The sequence below is a fragment of the Rana temporaria genome, chromosome 2 (genome assembly GCF_905171775.1).
Source record: "Rana temporaria chromosome 2, aRanTem1.1, whole genome shotgun sequence".
NCBI classification, from domain to species: domain Eukaryota; kingdom Metazoa; phylum Chordata; class Amphibia; order Anura; family Ranidae; genus Rana; species Rana temporaria.
This window is the reverse complement of record NC_053490.1, coordinates 308,324,300-308,350,183: the sequence shown is the minus strand read 5'-3', so window position 1 is coordinate 308,350,183 and position 25,884 is coordinate 308,324,300. Positions and strand designations below refer to the sequence as shown.

The 25,884-nt window shown below is 44.5% G+C and overlaps 1 protein-coding gene across 1 annotated transcript in view; it reads left to right on the top strand.

Annotated features, from left to right (window-relative positions):
- The first annotated feature begins 392 nt into the window (after nucleotides 1–392).
- The window catches only part of GPR161 (G protein-coupled receptor 161), a 38,335-nt gene continuing 12,843 nt past the window's right edge, over nucleotides 393–25,884 (top strand). The window contains exons 1-3 of the mRNA XM_040337358.1: nucleotides 393–543; nucleotides 12,064–12,463; nucleotides 19,971–20,692. Coding sequence (XP_040193292.1) covers nucleotides 12,105–12,463; nucleotides 19,971–20,692 — 1,081 coding nt within the window. The 5' untranslated portion in view covers nucleotides 393–543; nucleotides 12,064–12,104. The remainder of the gene's footprint in view (nucleotides 544–12,063; nucleotides 12,464–19,970; nucleotides 20,693–25,884) is intronic.

The window sequence follows — 25,884 nt, the reverse complement described above, 5'->3', positions numbered from 1 at the left end:
AAATCACGTGTCCGGGTTTCAGGCGGACAGGAACCCGGACACATTATTCAGACCGGGCTGTGGCTCCCCAAGTAACCAGACTAGACACACACAAATCTGTTGCTGTCCGGGAGCTGCAGGTAGCTGTCTTGGGGCAGGTTGGCATCACTGGAAAACATGATGTCAGGAAGAGAAATTTGGCCACACCCACTTTTCACTGTGGCATGCAATGCGCACTGCATGGTGCAGGTTTTTATTGGCAATAACTCATATTGCATGTCCTTTTTTTTTATTTAATATAACGACCTAATACATGTATATTAAATATAAGATAATTGTATATTTTTCTATAATTCTATAATAGGTTTTGTGATTTTGTCATATAGATCACTACTGCTAATCAATCACCAGCATCACACGGAAGTAGTAGACAGCAGTGAGACGCACCCTTGCGTTCCACACACCGGAAGTGGCAGAAGACACCGGCCTGTAGTTCCGGGTCTACCTGGACCGCTCGCTTGTAGGCATGGAATCTTTGCAGTATTAGCAGCCGAGGAACAAAAGGTAAGTGGAACTATGTGCCTTGTGTAAACACGGCGGTATCTCCGTGGTGCAAGCCTTATGTGTAGAGAGAGGTAAAGCTGGCGGGCTGGAGCCGGTGCTGTCTATATAACAATAGGGAAGGCTAGGCGTTCCTACCGAGCACAACTTCACACACAGAGGACGGTGCTGTGATTGTAGGGATGCTCCCAGGATTCTCTGCGTGCTTGCTAGTATTATTTCTAATTTTATGGAGCAACCAGCATGCCTGGCTATTGTATGACCCTGCTGTGGCAGGATTGGCAGTTGGGGTTCATTAAAAAAAAAAGTAAAATTTTTAATGTAGTGTGTTTTTTTCTGTTTTAATGCCTCTATATGCTTTTTAAAGTGTCTGTTACTAGTTAAAAAAAATCTTGTAAGAAAGACATTCCTGTAAAGAAAAGGGTTAATAAATGGTGCCGCCGCTCTTTGTTTCCAGGTGGGCCCCTTTGCCTCTGCGGGCCCCTATGTGACACCTCTGTCCTGTATTCATGTAGATCAAATCTGTCGCCAGCACATTGATAATGTGCACAGTTTTTTATTCTTGTAAGATCACATAGAAAAGCATGTGATATATTCACATAGTGAGAAGAGAAGGGGGGAGAGAGAAGAGAAGGGGGGAGAGAGAAGAGAAGGGGGGAGAGAGAGAGAGAGAAGAGAAGGGGGGGGAGAGAGAGAAGGGGGGGGAGAGAGAGAAGGGGGGTCGAGAGAAGAGAAGGGGTGTCAGGTATCCGACACATTCATATATGTCAGATGCTGAATTTTTTTTTTTTTTTTTTTTTTTTTTTCTTCTCTCTTCAAGAGAGTAAATATTGGTGGGATGGGTTGTATTAACCATTTCAATGCTACTTCCTGCCTACTTTGAATGACAATTGTGCTATCATGTATCACTGTACCCATATGACATTTTTATCTTTTTTTTTTTTTTTTTCACATAAATACTGCTTTCTTTTGGTGGTATTTAGTCACCACTGTTTGTACTTTTTTTATGTAGCAAAAAAAAAGGTTTTGAAAAAAATAAATAAAGTTTTTTATTAGTTTCTCTTATAAACTTTTGCAATAAAGTAATTTTTCTTCACTGATGTGTGCTGATGAGGCAACACTGATAAGCTGCCTGGATGGCCACTGATGGGGCTGCCAACAATGTACTGAGAGCCTTGCCAGTTATCGGCAGCCCTTTCCTCACACAGAGACACTTCCCATAACCGGCAAGTCTGTACATGTGACCAGCTGGGATTGGACACAGCTGATCATATGGTAAAGGGCCGCTGTGATTGGCCACTTACCCCGATCAGCTGTGTCCAGTGGACACTGCGGTCATAGAGCGCGTCTTGGGGGTTGAGGTTCTGGGAGGACGTCCATGGACGCCCTTCCCGAAATAGCTGACTGCGCTGTAGCTGTATTTTGGCTATAGCTTGGTTGGCAAGTGGTTAAAGTGACACTAAACAATATCCTTGTTTTCCAAATATAACCCATACACAACCTCTATTTAAAGGCTAAGTTCACCTTGCCTGCATTGCCAGAAGAGCGTGGTTGCAATGTCAGGCTCCTGCAGAATCTCAGTATAGCTACAGTGAGGGGAAAAAAAGTATTTGATCCCCGGCTGATTTTGTACGTTTGCCCACTGACAAAGAAACAATCAGGTTTATTTTAACAGTGAGAGAAAAAAAAAATATCCAGAAAAAAGTATTTAAAAAAAAAAGTTTTATAAATTGATTTGCATTTTAATGAGTGAAATAAGTATTTGAACCCCTTTGCAAAACATGACTTGGTACTTGGTGGCAAAAACCTTGTTGGCAATCACAGAGGTCAGATGTTTCTTGTAGTTGACCACCAGGTTTGCACACATCTCAGGAGGGATTTTGTCCCACTCCTCTTTGCAGATCCTCTCTAAGTCATTAAGGTTTTGAGGCTGACAGGAATAACAAGGATGTATTTTTGGACAGCCGCACTCTGGACAATAGTAGCCTTTATTAAAATTCGGACAGCACTACAAGCCACAGCAAACAAAACTTGGATATCTGACGCGTTTCACACTGTATCTAGTGTTTAGTCATAGCTCTGACTACATAAGCTATGACTAAACACTAGAAACGCGTCAGCTATCCAAGTTTTGTTTGCTGTGGCTTGTAGTGCTGTCCGAATTTTAATAAAGGCTACTATTGTTCAAAGTGTGGCTGTCCAGAAATACATCCTTGTTATTCCTGCCTTGCCTTGTCTGCACCTGAGATCTGTGTGGTGGATCACCACCAAGGTTCCCACGTGGAGCGGCTACCTTTCTTTCCCCTTTTGAGGCTGACATTTGGTAACTGGAACCTTCAGCCCCCTCCTTCTTCCTCATATTTTCTATGGGATTAAGGTCTGGAGACTGGCTAGGCCACTCCAGAACCTCAATGTGCTTCTTCTTGAGAAACTCCTTTGTTGCCTTGGCCGTGTGTTTTGAGTCATTGTCATGCTGCAATACCCATCCACGATCCATTTTCAATGCCCTGGCTGAGGGAAGGAGGTTCTCACCCAAGATTTGATGGTACATGGCCCGATCCATCGTTTCTTTGATGCAGTGAAGTTGTCCTTTCCCCTCAGCAGAAAAACACCCCTAAAGCATAATGTTTCCACCTCCATGTTTGATGGTAGGGATGGTGTTCTTGGGGGTCATGGGCAGAATTCCTCCTCCAAACATGGCAAATTTAGTTATTGCCAAAGAGCTCGATTTTGGTCTCATCTGACCACAACACTCCCCCAGTTCTCTCTGAAACATTCAGATGTTCATTAGCAAACTTCAGACAGGCCTGTACATGTGCTTTCTTAAGCAGGGGGACATTGTGTGCGCTGCAGGATTTCAGTCCTTCATGGTGTAGTGTATCACTAATTGTTTTCTTGGTGACTATGGTCCCAGCTGCCTTGAGATCATTGACAAGATTCTCCTGTGTAGTTCTGGGCCGATTCCTCACCGTTCCCATGATCATTGAAACTCCACAAGGTGAGATCTTACATGGACCCTCGAATGAGGGAGATTGGCAGTTATTTTGTGTTTCTTCCATTTGCCAATAATCACACCAACTGTTGTCAGCCTCTCACTAAGCTGCTTGGCGATGGTCTTGTAGCCCATTCCAGCCTTGTGTAGGTCTACAATCTCTTCCCTGATATCCTTGGACAGCTCCTTGGTCTTGGCCATGGTGGAGAGATTGGAATCTGATTGCTTCTGTGGACAGGTGTCTTTTTTACAGGTAACAAGCTGAGATTAGGAGCACTCCCTTTAAGAGAGTGCTCCTAATTTCAGTTTGTTACCTGTATAGAAGACACCTGGGAGCCAGAAACTTTGTTGATTTGATGGGGAATAAAATACTTATTTCACTCATTAAAATGCAAATCAATTTATAACTTTTTTGAAATGCGTTTTTCTGGATATTTTTGTTTGTTCTGTCTCTTAATAAACCATTAAATTAGACTGATAATTTCTTTGTCAGTGGGCAAATGTACAAAATCAGCAGGGAATCAAATACTTTTTTGCCCTTACTGTATCTGTCCTTACCCCCGTATGGGGAGGACAGTTACTGGAGAGCAGGAAGATCAATTAACTACGAGAGCAATCGCCAGCCACTTTGCAGTTCATTGAGAGGTACAAGCTGTCTGCTGCAGTAGCAGACAGTAGTTGTAGTTCATTCATTCACAGAACTTTGTAAATGAATGATCTGGTAACATGTTACACCCTAAATATGGTTGTAACTTCTTAACAAAGGTGTACTTATCCTTTAAAGTGGAACTTCACGTAAAAAGAAAGTTATGAATCCCCCCCCCCCCCCCCAACAAAATTGGTGTGTGTGTTTTTTTTTTTCTTTTCTGTGTCAAATAGTTGTCAACTATTTTCATAATCAATTAATCGGACAAATGATTATTTGGCCTGCATATAGAATACATTACTCGTTTTCATATCAGGAAATACAGTGCAGCTCACATACAGCTCAGTACACCATCCATACATGTCACTAAGTGCCTGAGAATTTGTGAATGTGAAAGTGTGAGGAGCAATGCCTCATGGGACATGTAGTCCTGGGCAGGAAGTGAGTGGTTCTAAAGGCAGAATTTTTTTTTTTAAACCTTGCTATAGCGGGCGCTCTATACTATACTTTGCAGCTTGCTATTGAGGCACTCTGAAGGCAGGAGGAGCCAGAAGCATCAGTGAGGGACCCCAGAAGTGGAGGATCTGGGCTGCTCTGTACAAAACCATTACACAGAGCAGGTAAGTATAACAAGTTTTTTTAAAAGAAAAAAACTTTAAAGACTCTGTGCAGGGAAGATCAGCATCTGAACCCAAAGAAAGAAAGTGGAGGTAATAGAAGGCATTACAATTACTGTAGTTGGTTAATTATATTTATGGTTGGAGCCCTACGGCCGACACGGACATGGACACAGACTGACTAGGACTCACAACATACAATGGACCTGAAGTGTGCGCTGGCCCTAATGGACGGTACGCCAGAATAAGGGGGCATACCCTGTTAAATGATAAATGTTGTGGAGAGGAATGAACCTGGGAATTCCTGTGAAATGGGATGGGGGGGGTGGGCGCAGTGCGCCGGAAGTCTCGTGCTGAGACAGGAAGCCGACGGAGCCCGGAGGGAGGCGAGGAGATTATATAGGCTCCCCGGGCTCCTCCCATAAACACAGGCCGCTGCTCGGCCTTATTACTTATGGTTGGAGCCCTACGGCCGACACGGACATGGACACAGACTGACTAGGACTCACAACATACAATGGACCTGAAGTGTGCGCTGGCCCTAATGGACGGTACGCCAGAATAAGGGGGCAAAACATTCAGGTAGGGTTATAGTTTTATTGAGACAGAACATTAGTGAGCAAGTATGGCGAAGGCTTGTGCCATCTCCGCCTGAGGGTCGGGAATGTACCTAGCGAAGCAGGCAGACTTCCACCTGCCTAGCTTCTTAATGATATGGTCGGGGACCCCGTGTCGCGAGGCGGTTGAGGCTGCTCCGATACGAAAGGAGTGGCCCGAATACTGGGTAGGATTGAGGTGCAGAGTCCGAAGGAGGATCCTCACGTGTTTAATGAACTGGCTGGTGTTCAGAGGTTTGTCCGGAAAAGGGAGTAGAGGAGCGGAGTCTGATTGGGCTGGCAAAAGTAAGAGTAGGCGGTCCAACACGGATACTGGGCACCAGGCGTTACCCGTCTTGTAAATGGCGATGTCTAAGCCGGGGCCTGATTGCTGTGTTTTGGTGGTAGTGAGGTGAAGCGTGAAGCGGTCTTGATGGCGGACCAAGTGTCGTCTGCGCAGGACTTGGCCGGCAGGGCTGTTGAAGGCAAACTCGCTGGGTCGGAGGAAACCATAATACGCTAGGTAGATGGCCGCTTGTATGACCAAGCTAGGCAGGAGGCCAAACGGGGATGTGGCGAGGATGGCGGACAGGTCTCTAAATATGGTGCTGGTAATGGGCAGGCGTTTGGCGTTGACAACTGGTTGTTGCTTCCGGACTGCGCGTAGGGCAGTTTTGACTGCGTGGGACGTAAACAGCGAAGGCTTCGCCGGATCGTGTAAGGCCAGAAAGTGCTGGACGCCAGCCAGGTAGAGACGGATAGTGTTGTATGAAAGGGACTGGCAAGTGTGACAGTAGGAGATGAAGGCCAATACGTGCTTGACACTCGGGGTGGTGTTAGCGGAGTGGCGCGTCAAGAAGTTGGTAAAGGTGTCCCAAGCCGTGTGATAGGCTTTGAGGGTATTGCGGGAGAGAGACTGGTTGATCAGCTGGGTAGCTTGCTGTAGGTGCTGTGTCAGTCCAGGGTCAGTTGAGACCAAGGAGGGATAGGGGCTGAAGATGGATCGGCTGCGGGTTTCTGCTGAAAAAAAGAGGCATAATTAAAGCGGGACAAGGCGTCTGCGGCGAGATTACACTTGCCGGGGAGGAAGGTACAATGCACATTGAATTGGTGTAGCAAGGACAGTTGCACTAGCCGACGTAGGAAGGACATTATAACAAGAGACCTGGACCTGCCCTTGTTAATAATGTCGGCTGTGGCCTGGTTGTCGGTGGTGAAGGTAACAGTTTGTCCAGCCCAGCTGTGGCCCCAGAGTTGGGCGGCTGCTACGATTGGGTACAACTCGAACAAGGAGGACGTCTGGGTGAAGCCCGGGATCGCTAGTATTTCTGGCGGCCACGGTCCTGCGAACCAGTGGTGGCCAAAAATAGCTGCAAAACCTGTGGAGGCTGCGGCGTCGGTCACTACTTGTGGGGAAAGGGGTGACACTGACGGTATAAACATTGATATACCGTTCCAATTGGTGAGAAATTCTTCCCACATCGAGAGGTCCGCTAAGGCTGCGGTATCCAACCTGAGAATCTGATCAGGGTCCTGTGCATGGGAAAGGAAGACCAGAAGGCGTGACACGAAGGATCGGCCCTGAGGGATGATCCTTACTGCAAAGTTTAGCATTCCCAGGAGGGACTGCAGCTGCTTCCTGGTGCAGCCCTGCGTTTGGGTGAAACTATGGAGGACTGCCCTGATGCGGGTCAGTTTGTCGGGGGGGAGGCTGGCTTGCATGGAGGTGGTATCCAGATTAACTCCGAGGAAGGTAATGGAGTGTGCTGGGCCTTCTACTTTGTGTTCTGCGAGGGGGACGTTGAGATTTTTGAAGACGAGTCTCAACTTTTGGAGGTCTCCTGGAGGCGTGTCGGGTCGTTCAATTAGCAAAAAGTCATCCAAGTAGTGGATGACTTGTTGACAATGGGCTTGGTGCACGAGAATCCAGGTGAGAGTCTGTGCGAAGGTGTCGAAGAGCCAGGGACTAGACTTGGAGCCAAACGTCAGCTTGGTGGCGAAGTAGTATGACTCTCTCCATTTCATGCCATGCCAACACCAGAGGGACGGGTGGATAGGCAAGAGTTTAAAGGCGTCTGAGATGTCGGCCTTGGAGAGCCAGGTGCCCGTGCCGGTTTTAATTATGGCTTGGATTGCCATGTCTACAGACGCGTATTTTAGGGAGAACTCCTCCGAGGGGATCAAGGAGTTCAGGCTGGGGGTGGGGGAAGAATGAGGCGCAGACAGATCGTAAACTAAACGTGTTTTATTTGAAAACTTGCCCTTGACAAGCCCAATAGGGCTGACTCTCCAGGTGCTGAAGGGGGGTGTGGTGAAGGGGCCTATGATGAAGCCTCGCTCTAGCTCTGTCTGTAAGAGCTGGTCTATGGCCTGCTCGTCTGTGGCGGCTGAGCGCAGGTTTCTACATTCGTGCGTTGTGTGGGGTAGTGAAATGAGGCCTGTGTGGAACCCTTCTGTGAAGCCTTGGACGAGGAAGGTGGTGAGGGAGGGGGTGGGGTGGGAGGTGAGGTAGAGTTCCAGCCAGGGGATGTTAATGCGGCCTAGTCAGGTCTTCTTTTGTTGCTTGACTAGGCATAGGGTCCTGGGGTGCGCTCTATGGCACGTAAGGCAGACATGGAGCAGACGGCATTGGCTGAAGTTGCAGGAGCCATGGTTAAAATTATTGCAGATGGCCGCGCCGCCTAGCGTCTGTACTGGGCGCCCGAACTTGTCGGCCTGGGACGTCTGCTGGGTGGCCGGTAGGCACGGAGCTGCCCTCGAGGTCGAGGGGAGTTCGAAGGGGCGAGTGTTGGAGGTGGTGCTGGCGGTGTTGGCGCACCAGGTGGCGGTGTGAGTGGAGGACTGGCAAACAGCGCATAATGGTGAGCGCAGGCCAGCAAAGTGACGGCAGAACAGCTCGGTGTCCATGAGACTCCAATCTGTAGCTGTCTGGAACTGCAGCAGCCTGGCCGCTGCTTTGGCTGAGAAGGAGCGGTGGTAGTCATAGAATGAAAACCCTCCGTACTTGTAGCCCAGATCCACTATGGTGTGGAGATAAAGGTCCAGCTCTTCCCTCCTACTGGGGGAGGCGGAGCATAGGACGTCTCTGAGCATGCCAAAGGCCAAGGCGAATTCCGGGACCGATAGTTTACGGTTAAGCCTTGGGTCTTTGGCCTTAAGGACCACTGAGACGTCTCCCCAGGCGTAGGCCTTGTTCTCGGCTAGGTCGTGTACTGAAATGAGGAGGGAGGCTAGGTTGATGTCCTTGCCGTCCAGGATGTCCTTCCTGATGTTGGCAGGTACCAAGTGGGCTGGGAGGACTACGGAGCACTTGCCTGCGGGTGTAAGCGGGAGAGGTATTTGCGGTTGTACTGTCGACGGGGTGAGCGTGGATGGATCGGGGGTAGCTGTAGGTGGGCGAGCCTCCAGAAGCATCATTCTCGTCTGTACGTCTGTAATAGTGGTGGAGAGTGTTGCGACCATGTTGTGGAGTTGGGACACGGTGGTGGATATGGAGTGTAGCGAGGTTCGCTGGGTGCTCGGTCCGGGTGAGGCTGGTGGGGAGTTGTTTGAAGCAGGAGGTGGGAACAGGAGCCTGAAGAGTTCTGCCTTCCTGGCTGTGGACGGAAAGGGCACATGCTTGCGCCTCAATGCCGCTGTTAACTTGGGGATGGTCCATCCCCTGAAGGAGCGTGCGCTGCCGCTCTCTGAAGCAGGGGGCGGTGAGGAAGGGGCAAAAAGGTCTTCGCTGCCGTCCTGAGACATGACTCAGGGTAAGTCGTGCCCTGGGCACGGAGTCTTGTCTACGAGGTCGGGGTGGGACGAGCAGGAACCTGCAGGGGTGAGATAAAAAGGGGTTGCTTCCGTGTCCTGCCGGGGACGGGGGTTCCCCCCCTTTTTTTTTTTTTTTTTTTTTTTTTTACCTGTAGAAATGACTGAATCTGGAGTGCAGGGGGAGCTGGTGAGCTTGACTGACCTGTGGAGAAATGACAATGCATAAGGACGGGGGCTAGCGAAGCTCGAATGTTGTAAGCGACCGACGAAGGGGGGTGAGGCGGCGACGGCTTGGTGGCCGAAATGTCCCATGACAGAGGCCTGAAACGGTGCGTTGCGGGTGTGGCTGACAACGCGGGGGCTCTGGAGCATGTGCTGAAATGAGGGTGACACTGTTGGGGGAACGTTTGAGGCAAGTCTGCCAGCAGGAACGTGCAGGGATTGAGATCTGGACTCGTGTCAAGTAAATGAGTGACAGAAATTCTCATGGCAGAGATGCGAAACTCTGGAGCATGTGCTGAAATGGGGCTAAGAAGAGAGGGGCAAGTTTGGGTCCGGACGTGTGTGGACTTGCTGGGGCGTGTTTGTGGTAGGGCAAGCGGCTAAAATGACCCATGACAGAGGCATGAACCGGTGCACTGTGATTGTGAGTGACAACCGGGCTCTGGAGCATGTACTGAAAGGGGGCCACGGTGGATTTGGCCATGGGTGGAACGGGGTGAAGCTGCAGGTGAGAAGGTGCTTGTGTACCCCCAAGACGTACTGCAGCTGGGCAAGTGAGGGAACGTCCCACGAGAAAGGCGTGAGAGTGTGTATATCATGTGTTTGGCGACTGCCGGGCTGTGGAGCGTGAGCTGGGAGTGAGGCCGCTACTGATCGGGGGTGCCATGGCTGGTGTGTGGGTGTGACACGTGGGGAGCGGAAGCTGTGTGGAGGCATGCTTGGAGGCAAATGGGGTGTGTCTGGAATTGCTGTAAGCAAGTGGGATAAAGAATGAATGGGCTGTGTTGAATGATGCATGATGATGCACAGCCTAATAAGAACGTGAGTGCCTCCTGCGTTGCGGTACGGCGAAAAGGGGTGTGCAGTTGTGATACTACGGCAGGGGGTGCAAGGCTGGATGAGGTGTGCATAAAACAACAAAACAACACAAAAATAACGGCAGTTAAAACAGTATAACAATGCAAATGGTAATCTAGATAAGTGTTGTGCCTTCAACTGTGCTGCATGTGCTGGAATGCATGAGATGCCATGGTGCCAGGGACAAGCTGACAAGGATGAGAGTACAGTGAACAAAACATGTGTCATGTAAAGAAGTGCCGTGCATATGAAGTGACAATAAGCAGTATGTACAATGTGGGCAAGGACAACGGGGTCTGGTGGTGACATGCTGAGTACCTGTATACTGCGCGCAACGCAGTCACCATACGTATATATATATATATACATATACATATACATATATACACACATATGCGTACACATACATATATACACACATATATACACACACACATACACATACATGTACACGAGCACACACACACATAGTGGCACAATAAATTATAGTGAATGTAATTGTGGAAAAATGGGAATACAAGGTCTGCATCCATTAAGGTTGAATGACAGGGACCATGCTTAGCCATCAGTTGTATGGAGGTGTCCCCTGAGTGCACACCTACAGTATGTGAAATGGGGAACATTGGGTATAGGAAGTGACGCGTGTGGAGGGGGCGGAAATGAGAGCTCCGGTGTAGGAGGGGGTTGAGTGTGGAAGGAGGGGAGCCTACCTTGACGCCGGTCGGGCGGGTATGAAGCGAACGGATGCCTCAGCGTCTGCTGTGACAGCTGAGTCGGCTGAGAGGCGCAGCTGGACGGAGCGGCTGGACGGAGCGGCTGGACGGAGCGGCTGGACGGAGCGGCTGCGGTGAGTGACGCGATGACGCAATCGCAGTGCGCCGGAAGTCTCGTGCTGAGACAGGAAGCCGACGGAGCCCGGAGGGAGGCGAGGAGATTATATAGGCTCCCCGGGCTCCTCCCATAAACACAGGCCGCTGCTCGGCCTTATTACTTACCACTGCATATGGATATTTAGGAATAAATTGCCTTTTTTTTTTATTTACTGTATTTATTGGCCGTGAAAATAGAGGGTAAACCGTGCTTGCGTGTTATACGCAGGGGGCTGTGGAAAGTTTTTTTCCCGAAACTTCCATCTTAAAGTTAGGGTGCGTGTTATACGCCGATAAATACGGTACATATTAGCTAAATTGTGCACCACACTTTTTTTTTTTTTTTTAAGATTATCCGATTAATCGAAACAATAATCGACCAAGTAATCGATTATGAAAATAATCATTAGTTGCAGCCCTAGTTCCTGCATACAGTGGGATAATGGAGAATGAATGCAGCCATCCTCAAACAGGAAGTCAGATCATAGCAGGAAACAAAAAAAGAAGACATTTGGAGATGTGAAGGAGGCCTAGCGCAATAAAAGATACATTTTTGAGTTAATAATATTTGTTTTAACCATATTAAACTAAAGATTACACTGTTACTCTTCAAGTATTTCTACGCAGTGTGTAAGGAGTATTCATATTAGCTTTTTGTCACAAGATAGGATATGCATTCCATGCATAGTCCTCTCATAACAGCCTGTAAATGGAAAGGTAAGGCTACCCATGCTAAACAAGAAAAATAACTAAGACGGGGCTGCGGAAAGCCTATGGAGTCTAGGCATTGTAGCCAGAGGAGCTGAAACCAATAGATCATAGAGATTAGGTTCTGCACTGGGCCTGCACATGTGCTGGGAGACCTAGCAAAAACAACAGAAAACACAATTTAGCAGAGTGTTGGCACTCCTTTAAAATACTTAATTTATTGATTTGATTTTTATATTTGACTTTTGTTTTCTTCTTCTAGGTTCCCAGCATGTTTCAAACTGGATTGCTTTGTGTTTGACAATGAGCATCAACTCTTCTGGAGAAAATGGCGTGGGAAGTGAACCTGCAGAGAATGGGGCTACTATAGTAGCTGAATCCATTGCTATTATCATCATTGACATTCTGATATGCCTGGGCAATCTTGTCATTGTGATCACATTGTACAAGAAGTCGTATTTGCTTTCCCTCAGCAACAAGTTTGTGTTTAGCCTGACGTTATCCAATCTGCTGCTCTCTATGCTGGTTCTTCCATTTGTTGTTGTCAGCTCTATTCTAAGAGAATGGATATTCGGAGTGGTGTGGTGCAATTTCTCCGCCCTTCTTTATATGTTGATCAGCTCTGCCAGTATGCTTACTTTGGGCATAATAGCAATAGACAGGTAAGTCGTTTTAACCTTTAACATACTGCTGTTTACTAAAGTGATGGTCTTTCCACATAGATTTTTGATTGGACCTAGGTTTAAATCGGAACTAAAGGCATCATACCAAACCTTAGGAGCAGGCAGGCTATTTATTGCAGAAGCGACGTGCATTAAAGTATACCGACCTGCCTGCTTGCAGTCTTATGTGGTATGTAGACTGAGCTGCACATGCTCAGATCATTTTACACAAGCGATAGTCCCTGCGCTGGGATGGCTAAAACCTGCACATGCATAGACATTAGGTCATTCCGCGTTGGTCAATGAAGATATCCAAGGGCCGAAACCCAGAAGGAGCCGGAAAGAAGATGCTGTCATTAGCGAAGGACCCCTCACGGACTTTGGATCCTTGGTGAGGAGGTAAGTATTTAAACCTTAGTTCTACTTTAAGGTGTTGTAGATATTAACAGGGTTATTCAATAAGTCAGAGCAATTATGTAACCTTACATTTTCACTTAAGTTGTGCCTTTACTATCTGGTTAAAGTAGACTTTATTTTTTTTCCCCTGAGGACTTATAAACATGAATATATCTAAATGTATTCACATCCATGCTAGAAAGACCCTGGATATTTGCTGTACACATGTAATGTTTGAGTATGTCAATATCAACAATGTGTATTCAGTAGCGACTGTGTTGCTGAATACACCATTGGTCTGAATGAGCCATTTATGCAAATGCTCAGAATGACCCTGGGCAGTCGTTCAGGCAGTATGGAAGTAATGGAGTACCTGATCAACAGTCACGACCTCAGGGAAGGTTTACTATAACATAAGGAAGGAAATAAAGTTTCAGGGGATAGCAGCTCATGGCTTTTGTTATGTGCGGTTCCCTTTTTATGCATTGGCCATACTTTCATATACTGTAAATAATAAAAAAAAAAAAAAAAAAAAGAACAGAAGGTATGGTGCACTAATGAAACCAATATATCTTCACTGTCTGCAATGTACTAGAGCTGGAAGTGTAGTCATCGGTCTTCTGAGAATGTTTGCTCGGCGCTTACAGCTGTGTCGGAATGAATGAAAGTTTATACTACCTAAAGCAACAACATCCAATTAAATTGGTTGTAAAGGTAGAAAGTTGTTTACCTTAAAGCATTTATACATTAGGGTGAAAAAATACTTTCTCTGTGCACAAGACAACCCCCCACTCGTCTTTTCTTTTTTTACCTGACCCCGATCGCAATCCAGCGTTGTGCCTGCCTGAGTGCAGCATCTTTCTCCCCTCTCTCTCCTAACTGGCCATTGAGGCAACAGTGAGAGCCATTGGCTCCTGCTGCTCCGGCTTGCTCTGGGGGACACCCAGCAGGGGAAAGGAAGCCAGGAGCGCTGGCAGGGGATCCCAGAAGGGAAGGATCACAGCTGCTCTGTGCAGTATTATATATTACAAAGCAGGTAAGTATGACATGTTTTTTTATTTAATTCTATTTACTTAAAGTGTGAGTAAACCCACATCATAAAAAACGATCAATAAATGGTGTATTACATGCTGTTCATACTAAGCCACGATGAGATTTGTTGTCTGTATTATGCAAAAAACACAGTGGTAAATGGCAGCTCGCACCCCCTCCTCCTCCATGCTCACTACCCAGCTAAACACAATAGGAGTGGGATATTGCATGTAGATTGATGGTGGCTTCACCTCACTGACGCAGGCTTGAGGGGGGGGGTAACAGACTGTGACTGGCGAAATCCACCCTCACCATGTTGCCAAAAAATATAAAGATTTGATTTCAAATATATATTTGTATGACAATTTAAAACAGTTTATCGATGATTGGCTTTACTCTGTATTACAAAAGCAGTTTATGTTTTGTACATGTGACCAGCAGCAGAGGACTAGACTCCTTCTGCTTATGTTTCCCTGTAGACCGGCTGGGAAACATCTGGGTCATGTGACGACTGTATATCGATTAAGAAAATGGCACTCTTTTTTTTTTTTTTTTTTTAATTAAAATAATTAGAGTGCCATCATCCACATACAGAAATTGAAGGGATAATGTAAATTAAATGATGTGTGTTACCACTTTAACCTTCTGCATGTGCAAATATTGTGGGGTTGTTGTTACATAGATTTCTATTCTATTAAATATTTATTGCACAATTGCCAAATATCGTTCCCTAGGAAAAAGGACATTGAAATGCTTCTTTCTGCTCTTGGAATTGGATTGCACAGCTGCTGCCTCTCAGCAGTTGACATAAACTGTTGCTGCAGCTTGGTCGTGTATGGCTTATGTGTCAGGTTTATTTTGCTAAGAGTGGAAGTAGGAGTTCAGCTTTTGGGGGAACGGTGATCAGATAGATTTCTTGCTGCATTCTTGCCACATTCTTAAAAAAATTGCTCTTAGGCTAGAATTCACTGGCCCGATATTACAAGCTGCAACTGTTTGATTTTTTAGCTTTGTCTATGGCATGTAGCTTAAATTTGAATTAACAAAATGCATTTAAATTAACAAAAGCATTTTTTGGTAACCATTGTGTTGGGGTTATCAGGTTTTTAATAAATAGGACACATTTATTTAAACAAATTTGTGCTTAAAGTGTAATTTCACCTTTTACAGAAAAATCTGTAAAGGTGAACTTACACTTTAAGGTCAACTATGTCTAGATACCCAGGATAAATTGGTGTCAGCTAATTTCCCAATAACTTCCCATAGCCAAACAGGGAGTGAGAGGAAATCCTTGCAAATTAAGGGAATCCATTTGGGCCCCCCAGGTCACCAGAATTTCTGTCCCCATTGGAAGATTTACCCTCCTATTACTTTTCTGGGAAACAACCTAAAATTTCACTTTTAATGATGATGTTAAACAGGACAAATGAAGAGAGGGTGAAGGAGGCACAGAGCAATAAAAACTGACAGGTGTTCACTTCTAATCTATCTCCACTCTATTAGAGATGCACAATTAATCGTTGAAAAAATCGTGATCTCGATTAAACCCCCCCCTCCCCCCATCTCCAATGCAGAGTTTGCCAATTCTTTCATATAACAAGTGGAGAGACTTTATCTGCTTACTCAGCTGTTAAAAGAAAATATCAGGGCAGTCTGCCAAGTTCTTAAGAAGAAACATTGTAACTAATGCTTCATTCTTAGATCACAGGGATACACTTCTGTGTGTAAGGCTGGGTTCACACTGGTATAAAAGGACAGTCGTACAACTTTCATCCTACTTTGCTCTGCGACATCAGTCCTACATTGGTCCGACATCCATCTGACTTTCATGAACAGGATACCACTTTGATCTGACTTATGCTTTGACCAATGAAAACAATCCCAGTGTGAGATAAATTCATTTTACTGCTGATGTAATCGCATGTCTGATGTCAAAAGTCGGATGGTAAGGACAAGGATCCTACTTTGATCCGACTTCAATGATATTCAGTGGGCTGAAGTAGGATCAAAGTCGGACCAAAGTAGTACAGGGAGCATTTTCAAAGTCAGACCAGTTAAGACAGCTCTCATAGGGAAACATTGATTTTCACACGTCATGCGTCATGAGCTCCCAATATCGGAGCGTTTGTCGTACCAGTGTGAACCCGGCCTAAAGAAAGCAGTCTGCCAAGTTTGTGACAACATGAAACATTCTAACCAACTTCCTCCTTCGAGAAAACGTCTGTGTGTAAATGCAGGAAGTTTAACCACTTAAAGTCCAAATCTTTTTCTGACACTTTTTTTTTTTTTTTTTAGTTTAAAATCAATATTTTTTTGCTAAAAAATTACTTGGAACCCTTAAACATTATAGTTATTTTAGCAGAGACCCTAGGGAATAAAATGGTGATTGATGTAATATTTTATGTCACACTGTATATTTGCCCAGCTGTCTTTCAAATGCAATTTGTTTGGGGGAAAAAAATACACTTCAATGAATAATAAAAAAAAAACGAAACAATAAAGTTAGCCCAATTTTAATTTTTTAATGTGAAAGATGTTACACCACAAGAATCGTGATCTATCTTCTAAGCAAAAAAATCGTGATTCTCATTTTAGCCAGAATTGTGCAGCTCTAAAAAAAAATTGCCTTTAGTTGTATATATGATATAGAGGGTCTTAAAGTGGTTGGTTGTAAAGGTTTGGTACAAAAGACAAAAAAAATAACAAATGTCATACCTCCGCTGTGTAGTTGGTTTTGCACAGAGTGGCCCAGATCTTCTGCGACGCTCCTGGCCCCTCCTCCTTCTCGAGTGCCCCATCGGAGAAACGCTCTCCTTTGTGGACATCCGTGCGAACGTGCTCCCGTGTCCTGCTGCTTCTGTGCCCGTACACATGGAAACCTTAATACGTAGAATGCTTAAAGGTGAAAAACGGCGAGGGTTTACAACCCCTTTTAAGTAAAGCCCCTGACCTCACCAAACGAGCCACACAAAATATTTAGTGAACGTAGTTCTACAGCTGGGTGCTGTTTAGTGTACAGGTAGTACAAGCACTTAGGCATACTTTTACACAGTAAGTTCAGTTTAAAAATAAATAAATGAACGTATTTCTCACAGGAGCCTGCAAAAAGGAAATCAAGGATGCAAAAATTCAAAACGAACGACAGATTGCAAAAGATAGTAGGACAAACCCCAAAAAATTCTTTAAATATATTAATAGTAAAAAGGTGAAGTCTGAGCATGTAGGCCCCTTACAAAATAATCTAGAGTGGGTGACTGGGGACAAAGAGAAGGCAAATTTATTAAATGTTTTCTTCAGCTCTGTGTATACAATGGAGCATGGGGGAGCTCATGTCCAAAATGGGGGTGGGAGTGACACAGCCCCAAATCCACAATGGCTCAAAAGTGATATGGTCCAGAAATATTTAGACAGAATAAAGGTGGATAAAGCACCTGGACCTGATGGCATCCACCCACGGATCCTAGGTGAGTTGAGCTCTGTCATTTCAAAGCCACTGTATCTAATATTTAGGGACTCATTAAAGACAGGAATAGTACCACTGGATTGGCGCAGGGCCAATGTGGTGCCCATATTTAAAAATGGAACAAAGTCTTTACCAAGTAACTATAGACCTGTTAGTTTAACTTCTATAGTTGGGAAGATACTGGAACGTTTAATAAAAGACCACATGGATGAGTTCTTGCTGGAAAAAAACTATTTAAGCAGCAGACAACATGGATTCATGAAAGACAGAAGTTGTCAGACAAACCTGATTTCCTTTTATGAAGAGGTAAGTAAAACCTTGGACAGATGCGTGGCTGTGGACGTGATATATTTGGATTTTACAAAAGCGTTCGATACAGTTCCGCACACACGGCTCATGTGTAAGGTAAGGTCTACAGGATTGGATATATCAGTTTGTAAATGGATAGAAAACTGGCTGAAAGACAGAATTCAGAGAGTCGTGGTTAATGATTCTTACTCTGAATGGTCCAAGGTTATCAGTGGTGTACACAAAGGTTCAGTGCTGGGACCCTTACTTTTCAATATATTTATAAATGATATTGGGTCTGAGATCAAAAGTAACATTTCTGTCTTTGCAGATGACACCAAGCTATGCAGTGGAATAACGTCCTTACAGGATGTCTCCAATTTACAAGCCGACCTCAATGGTCTGTCTAATTGGGCGACTAAGTGGCAGATGAGGTTTAATGTAGATAAATGTAAAGTTATGCACTTGGGGGCTAAGAATATGCATGCATCATACATACTAGGGGGAGTACAACTGGGGGGGTCTGTAGTGGAGAAAGATCTGGGGGTTTTAGTTGATCATAAGCTCAATAATGGCATGCAATGCCAAGCTGCGGTTTCCAAAGCGAGCAAAGTCCTTTCTTGTATTAAGAGAGGTATGGACTCCAGAGACAGAGATATAATTTTGCCCCTGTACAAATCATTAGTAAGACCTCATCTGGAATATGCAGTTCAGTTTTGGGCACCAGTTCTCAAAAAGGATATAGGAGAACTGGAGAAAGTGCAGAGAAGAGCAACCAAACTGATAAGAGGCATGGAGGAGCTCAGCTATGAGGAAAGATTAGAGGAACTAGATTTATTCACTCTTGAGAAGAGGAGAATTAGGGGGATATGATCAACATGTACAAATATATAAGAGGTCCATACAGTGAACTTGGTGTTGAGTTATTCACTTTACGGTCATCACTGAGGACAAGGGGGCACTCTTTACGTCTAGAGGAAAAGAGATTTCACCTCCAAATACGGAAAGGTTTTTTCACAGTAAGAGCTGTGAAAATGTGGAACAGACTCCCTCCAGAGGTGGTTCTGGCCAGATCAGTAGATTGCTTTAAGAAAGGTCTGGATTCTTTCCTAAATGTACAGAATATAACTGAGTACTAAGATTTGTAGGTAAAGTTGATCCAGGGTAAATCCGATTGCCTCTCGGGGGATCAGGAAGGAATTTTTTCCCCTGCTGTAGCAAATTGGATCATGCTCCGCTGGGGTTTTTTGCCTTCCTCTGGATCAACTGTGGGTATGAAGTTGGGTGTATAGGATTTTACTGTGTTTTTTTATTTTGTTTTTTGTGGTTGAACTGGATGGACTTGTGTCTTTTTTCAACCTGACTAACTATGTAAAGCGTTGCACCTGTAATCAGTGGATTACAGGCGCAGTGTCAGGCTCCTGCATGCTCTCCTGTTTTGTGCCCGTGCCTCAATTTTGTTTTGTGCCCGTGCCTCCTTCCAGCTTTGTTACAAAGCTGGAAGGAGGAGGAATGGACTACGAAGGTGCTCATCGGCTCCCCAGCAGTCCATTGAACAAGTTGTCTGACTTTTAGTAAGCTCGTTCACAGATTGCTGTAAACCAGTAGATGTGAGCGTTTTTTTTTATAAGCAACAGAGGCTGCATGGAGAGAATCCCCCCACCTGTGGTAACAGTGGAAGGTTAAAGGGGGTGAGCAGGGCACAATTATAGTAGTTCTAAAGGCTGAAGGTTTTTTACTTTCATGGATTTTATGCATGAAGGTACAAAACCTTCAGTATGCAGCCCCCTTAATACTTACCCGAGCCAGATCCATTGATTTGCATGAGAGCAGCAGCTCACCTGAGTCTCTGCCACCTGATTGGCTGAGAGACAGCAGCGGGAACCATTGGCTCCCGCTGCTGTCAATCACAATTAGTGAGGAGGGAGTGGGGGTGGGGCCAATGCCCGTTCTATGTGTTTTATGGACACACAGAGTGGGGCTCGAGAGCAGGCACGCACAAATGCCCTAATAACAAGCAGCGAAGAGGGGGGCCAGGAGTGCCAGCGGGGGACCCGAAAAGAGGAGTATCAGTGGGTGCTCAGTCCAAAACCACTGCACAGAGTAGGTAAGTATAACATATTTTGTTATTTGAAGAAAAAAAAAAAAACATTTCTTTAATATCACTTTAAGTCTATAGTACTGCTGCTTATGACTGCATTCACACTTGTACATCACGCATTATATTTATGTGCATCAGGACAGAGGGGGCTACAACTACTGCAGCTTTTCATATTCTAACTAAGTACATTTTTTATTTTTATTTATTCATATATATATTTCTTGCAGGTATTATGCTGTCCTTTACCCAATGGTATACCCTATGAAGATTACAGGAAATCGCGCAGTGCTGGCAATAGCATATGTTTGGCTCCATTCTCTCATAGGATGTCTTCCACCCCTCTTTGGATGGTCCTCACTGGAGTTTGATAACTTCAAGTGGATGTGCGTTGCTGCATGGCACAAAGAGGTTGGCTATACTGCCTTTTGGCAGATTTGGTGTGCTTTGCTGCCTTTTATCACTATGATGATTTGCTACGGCTTTATATTTCGAGTGGCCCGAATAAAAGCTAGAAAGATCCACTGTGGAACTGTCATTATTGTTCAAGAAGCTCCTCAGAAGAATGGGAGAAAAAATTCCAGTACTTCTACATCTTCATCGGGGAGCAAGAGAAATGGGTTTTCAAGTATTGTCTATTCAGCCAACCAGTGTAAAGCTTTTATAACGATATTGGTAGTTATTGGTGCTTTTGTGCTCACCTGGGGGCCTTACATGATTGTCATAAGCACTGAGGCCTTATGGGGGAAAAACAGTGTTTCTCCCATAGTGGAGACTTTAGCTACCTGGCTATCATTCACAAGTGCAATTTGTCACCCTCTTATTTATGGACTTTGGAATAAGACTGTGCGTAAGGAGCTTCTAAGCATGTGTTTTGGCAACAAGTATAGAGATCCGTTCCATCAGCAGCATAGGACTTCACGAATGTTCAGTATTTCCAATCGGATAACAGGTAGGTCCTGTAGACTTCATTATGTACGTTCTTTTTTTGACTATTGTGAAAATATTTTCTAAGAATGTGAGGACTAGTTCTTATGCCTGACTCATACCCAAGTTCTTCAAACTAACAATAAAAGGCATCCTTCCGTGGATATACATATTGCATTCTATGGGCATCTCACCTTGTGGTGAAATGAATTAAATTTTTTGTTGTGTGCGCTCTGACAAAACCAAATTTTTCTGTAGCCAAGTTGCACAGGAGAGTGCCTTGACCCCATGAGCATGCCGGTTACTTTCACTGAATGTTGCACTACTTATATGCGCAACATGTGTTGACACTCAAATGTGAGCAGGGGCGCATGTTCCCGATACACTAAAGTGTGAATGGGGCCTAAGGGTGATGTTGGCGCACCTGATGAATTCACATGCACCCGGCCCGCTGACATTTTAACCCCGGTCAGCTTTCTTGGGATAACTACAGATGCGGCTCAGCTGTTATTCCAAGCAGTTGGGCCTTCTGCGGCTCTACCATCCCACCAGGAGGCCTGAACGATCAGCCTGCACATGTGCCAGCTGGCTGGAGACCTTTACGAAGCCAGAATCGGCTTTGATTGGGTCTCGGTTGTATTATCCCGGAAGTGATGTCATGACATCACTTCTGGTTTACAGAAGACTTAAAGGCGCCAAATTAAAAAAAAATTACATTATTCAAAACAGCCAAACTTGGCGTTTTGAAAGGTTTTAAGTGCAAAGGAGGGATTTGGGTCTCATAGACCCGAGATCCCTCCATAAAGAGTACCTGTCACTGCCTATTACTGTCACAAAGGATGTTTACATTCTTTCTGACAGCAATAAATGTGATCAGATTTTTTTTTTTTAAAGGGACAGTTTAAAAATTAAAAAATAAAATAAAGAAAAAAAGTAAAAAATGTATTTAAAGTGCCCATCCCTCCGTTACTTGTGCCCGAAAGCGGTGGTGGGGGGGGACTGTGATGTAAAGGGGTCTAGAGATACGGAGGCCGCGTGTAACATTAAGGGGTCCAGAGGTGCGGGGGCTGTGTAATGTAAAGGGGTCCAGATTATTATCTTCATTTATTAGCAGGTGAATGTGGCCCTCTATGCATTCACATACATTGAATCCGACCCTTAAGTGGAAAAAGATTGCTGACCCCTGGTTTAGGGCTTTAAAAGAGAAATATGGTAAAAGCTTGTTTGGTCATACTTCTTGTGGGTCCCAGAGGTACACTTACTTTTGTGACCCAGAATCAGCTGACAGAGAGCTAAGATCAGATCGATGCTGCAGCCATATAGATGAATGTGCATGTTTGTATTTTACTTTCCGCACTTCACCTTTTAAAGCAGAACTTTACCCATAACAACTTGATAAAAAATAATGTTCTTCAACAAGGACCATACATCCCACAATAATTATAGTACCAAAATTAGCGTGTGCTGTAATTTGCCTCCAGCATTGCTATTGTTTGTTCTTACTGGAGGCTGCTTTTTTGCTGACGCCCAGAGCCCCGTAACAGCAGTAAATTATAAACCCATCGATTAACTGATTTGAAAAAACAGTTACATTCCTGGAATGCTTTAAAAACCTAACTGTCACATGTGCTTGTTTCCATAACCAAACTGTCAAACCATCAAATGATCGTGTCATAACTGATCAAATATGCAGCACCATGGCAGTTGCAGATCAAACAGAAGCAGCTGCTTTGGCTGTAAAGGATAGGAGGATTTAATTTCACTTTAAGACTGTCAGCTGATCGTCCTCTACAAATTCGGCAGTGCCCAAAAATAGAGAGCAACTGAGCATGTGTAGAGGAGGGTGAGACAGTATTACTGGAACTTGCAACATGGTCCTTTTCTCCATGACCGTCCCCGCGGGAACAGCGGACCCGATTGCCGCCGGTGTCATGCGATCGGGTCACAGAGAGTAAGAACGGGGAGAGGTGAGTGTAAACAAACCTCTCCCTGTGCTTCCTAGTGTGGCTGTCTCTGATCGCCTGTTCCCTGTCATAGGGAACGATGATCAGTGATGTCACACGCACAGCCATGCCCCCCCTACAGTAAGAATCGCTCCCTTAGGGCACACTTAACCCCTACAGCGCCCCCTCCTGGTTAACCCCTTCACTGCCAGTGTCATTTTCACAGTAATCGGTGCATTTTTATAGCACTGTAAAAATGACAATGGTCCCAAAATAATGTCAAAATTGTCCGATGTGTCCGCCATAATGTCGCAGCCACGATAAAAATCGCTGATCGCCGATATTATTAGAAAAAAATACAAATAAAATTGCAATAAAACTATCCCCTATTTGGTAGACACTATAAACTTTGCGCAAACCAATCAATAAACGCTTATTGCCATTTCCTTTCTTTTTTTTTACCAAAAATATGTAGAAGAATACATATTGGCCTATTGTATATCCTTTTTTTTTTTTTTTTTGGGGGGGGGGATATTTATTATAGCATAATATATTAGCTCTATTTTTGTTTATAGCGCAAAAAATAAAAACTGCAGAGATAATCAAATACCACCAAAAGAAAGCTCTGTTTGTGGGGGGAAAAAAGGACGCCAATTTTGTTTGAGAGCCACGTCGCACGACCGCGCCATTGTCAGTTAAAACAACGCAGTGCTAAATCGCAAAAAGGGGCCAGGTCCCCTTTTAGCTGCATAATGGTTCGGGGCTTAGGCTGCATTCACACCTAGGCGTAGGGCGTACAGGCGTTTTTACAGGCGATTTTTACCGATGTTTTTGTCGCGTGTATATGCGCGTTTGCGCGCGTTTTCGCACAGTGGCGTTCGACGTTTTTGTACTTTGTCTTTTTCCATATTAGCCAATAAGAAAAATGATCATCCCTGACATCACTTGTTGCTCTCCTAGGAATTTTTTATTCCTCTTCCTGGGTGAATATACCTCTTCCGGATTTCAGCAACACAGGCGTCAAAACGCTTGTACAAGCGCGTGTTTACGCGCGTATCAGGCGTTTTACATTGACTTCAATGTAAAAAAAACGCTCAAATACGCGCATATCGCGCGCTAGGAGCGACAAAAAAGGGTCCGGAACTTTTTTGAGCTACAGGCTACAGGCTACAGTGACGTCATCGCGTTCCGTCCTGAACGCCGGTTGTGTTTTCCTGACCGAGTAGCGAGAAGCATCGGAACAAGAGATCGGAGACGTTTTGCTATCCATGCTGTATTTATATTGCCTAATTGTAAGTGCAATTTTTATTAAACCCTCTTCTATTTTCAAACGTTATACGCTATGAGAGGTCCTTCTTCTTTTTTTTGGTTTATGACTCTTCGGATTGTATGCTGAGCTATACCGTGGTTATCTTGACGGCTAAGGTATTGGGAGACCAGACTTCCCACAGGCCCTATTAGACTGATGCAAAACAGTCTTTTCATCTGGTAAGCAGGCAATCTTATCCTTCCTCACGGGTGTATTGGTGACAGCTTACCTCACATCAATCAAGAGTCTTTCACATTGTCTGCACAATCCACTTCTCTTTCACAAGGAAAATTACTGGATAGAGTCATATGAACTTTGTTTCGTGGCTTTTTAAGACTTTTTCTTCATATATCCATCTGCATTTTTATGTTTTTTCCTATTCTGGCTATATTTTCAGTTTATTCCAGAATGACTTTTTTTGTTTATTATTAATTTATATGAGCACAATATCACTCACTAGCGCTGCACTGTTTTTTTCTTTTTTCTTCTTTTTCTTTTTTACAGGCTACAGGCGTTTAGGCGTTCAGATGTGAACCATCCCCATTGCCTTTCATTACTTTTCGTCCCTCTGGCGTTTGTGCGCGTCGCGCTACAGGCGTAAAAACGCCTAGGTGTGAATGGAGCCTAAAGTGGTTAAACAGTATAGGCACTTATTTATACTATTTAACATTTAATTTTCCACATTTACAAAAATAAAAATAGCTCTTCTTTTATTTTATTTTATTTTTTAATCCTCTTCAAAAAGGTACAGTGGGGAAAATAATTATTTGATCCCCTGCAGGATTTGTAAGTTTGCCTACTTACAAAGAAATTAAGGGTCTAAAATTGTTATCATAGATGTATTTTAAAACATGATATAAATGTTATAAATTGAGTTGCAGTTGAATGAGTAAAATACAATGCCTTAAAAAAGTATTCATACTCATTTGAAATCTGCCACATTTTGTCAAGTTACAACCAAAAACATAAAAATATTTTATTGGGATTTTATGTGATGGACCTACGCAAAAGTGACACATGATTGTGAAGTGGAAACAAAATGATAAATGGTTTTCAACATTATTTATAAATACCGAATTTATCGGTGTATAACACGCACCCTAACTTTAAGAGGGAAGTTTCAGGAAAAAAACTTTCCCTGACCCCCTGCGTATAACACGCAGGCACAGTTTACCCTCTATTTTCAAGGAAAAAAAAGTGAGTGTTTATACGCCAATAAATACAGTAAATATGTGAAGAGTGTGGCATGCATTTGTATTTAGCCCCCTTTACTGTGATACCCCTAACTAAAATCTAGTGGAACCAATTGCCCTCAGAAGTCACCTAATTAGTAAATAGAGTCCACCTGTGTGTAATTTAATCTCAGTATAAATACAGCTGTTTTGTGAAGCCTTCAGGCCCCATACACACGAGAGGATTATCCGCTGGAAACGGTCCTCCGGACCGTTCCAGCGGATAAATCCTCTGGCGGATTTTGATCTGATGACGCGCGCGACGCTGGAAGATAAAGACTTCCACGCATGCGTCGAATCATTACGACGCATGCGAGGGAGAGGAGCGGACGGATTGATCCGGTGAGTCTGTACAGACCACCGGATCAATCCGCTGGACAGGATTCCAGCGGCTAGATTTCTTAGCATGCTAAGAAATTTTTATCCGCTGGAAATCCGTCGGCTGGATTCTTTTCCGCCGATAAATGTCTGCTCGGACGTACACACCACCGGATCTATCCGCTGGAATTGATCCGGGGATAAATCCCAGCGGATAGATCTGGTGGTGTGTACGAAGCCTCAGAGGTTTGTTAGAGAACATTAGTAAACAAATAGCATCATAAAAGCCAAGGAACACACCAGGGATGAAGTTGTGGAGAAGTTTTAAGGCAGGGTTAGATTACATAAAAAAACAAAAAACAATCTTTGAACCTCTCACTGAGCACTGTTCAATCCATCATATGAAAATGGAAAG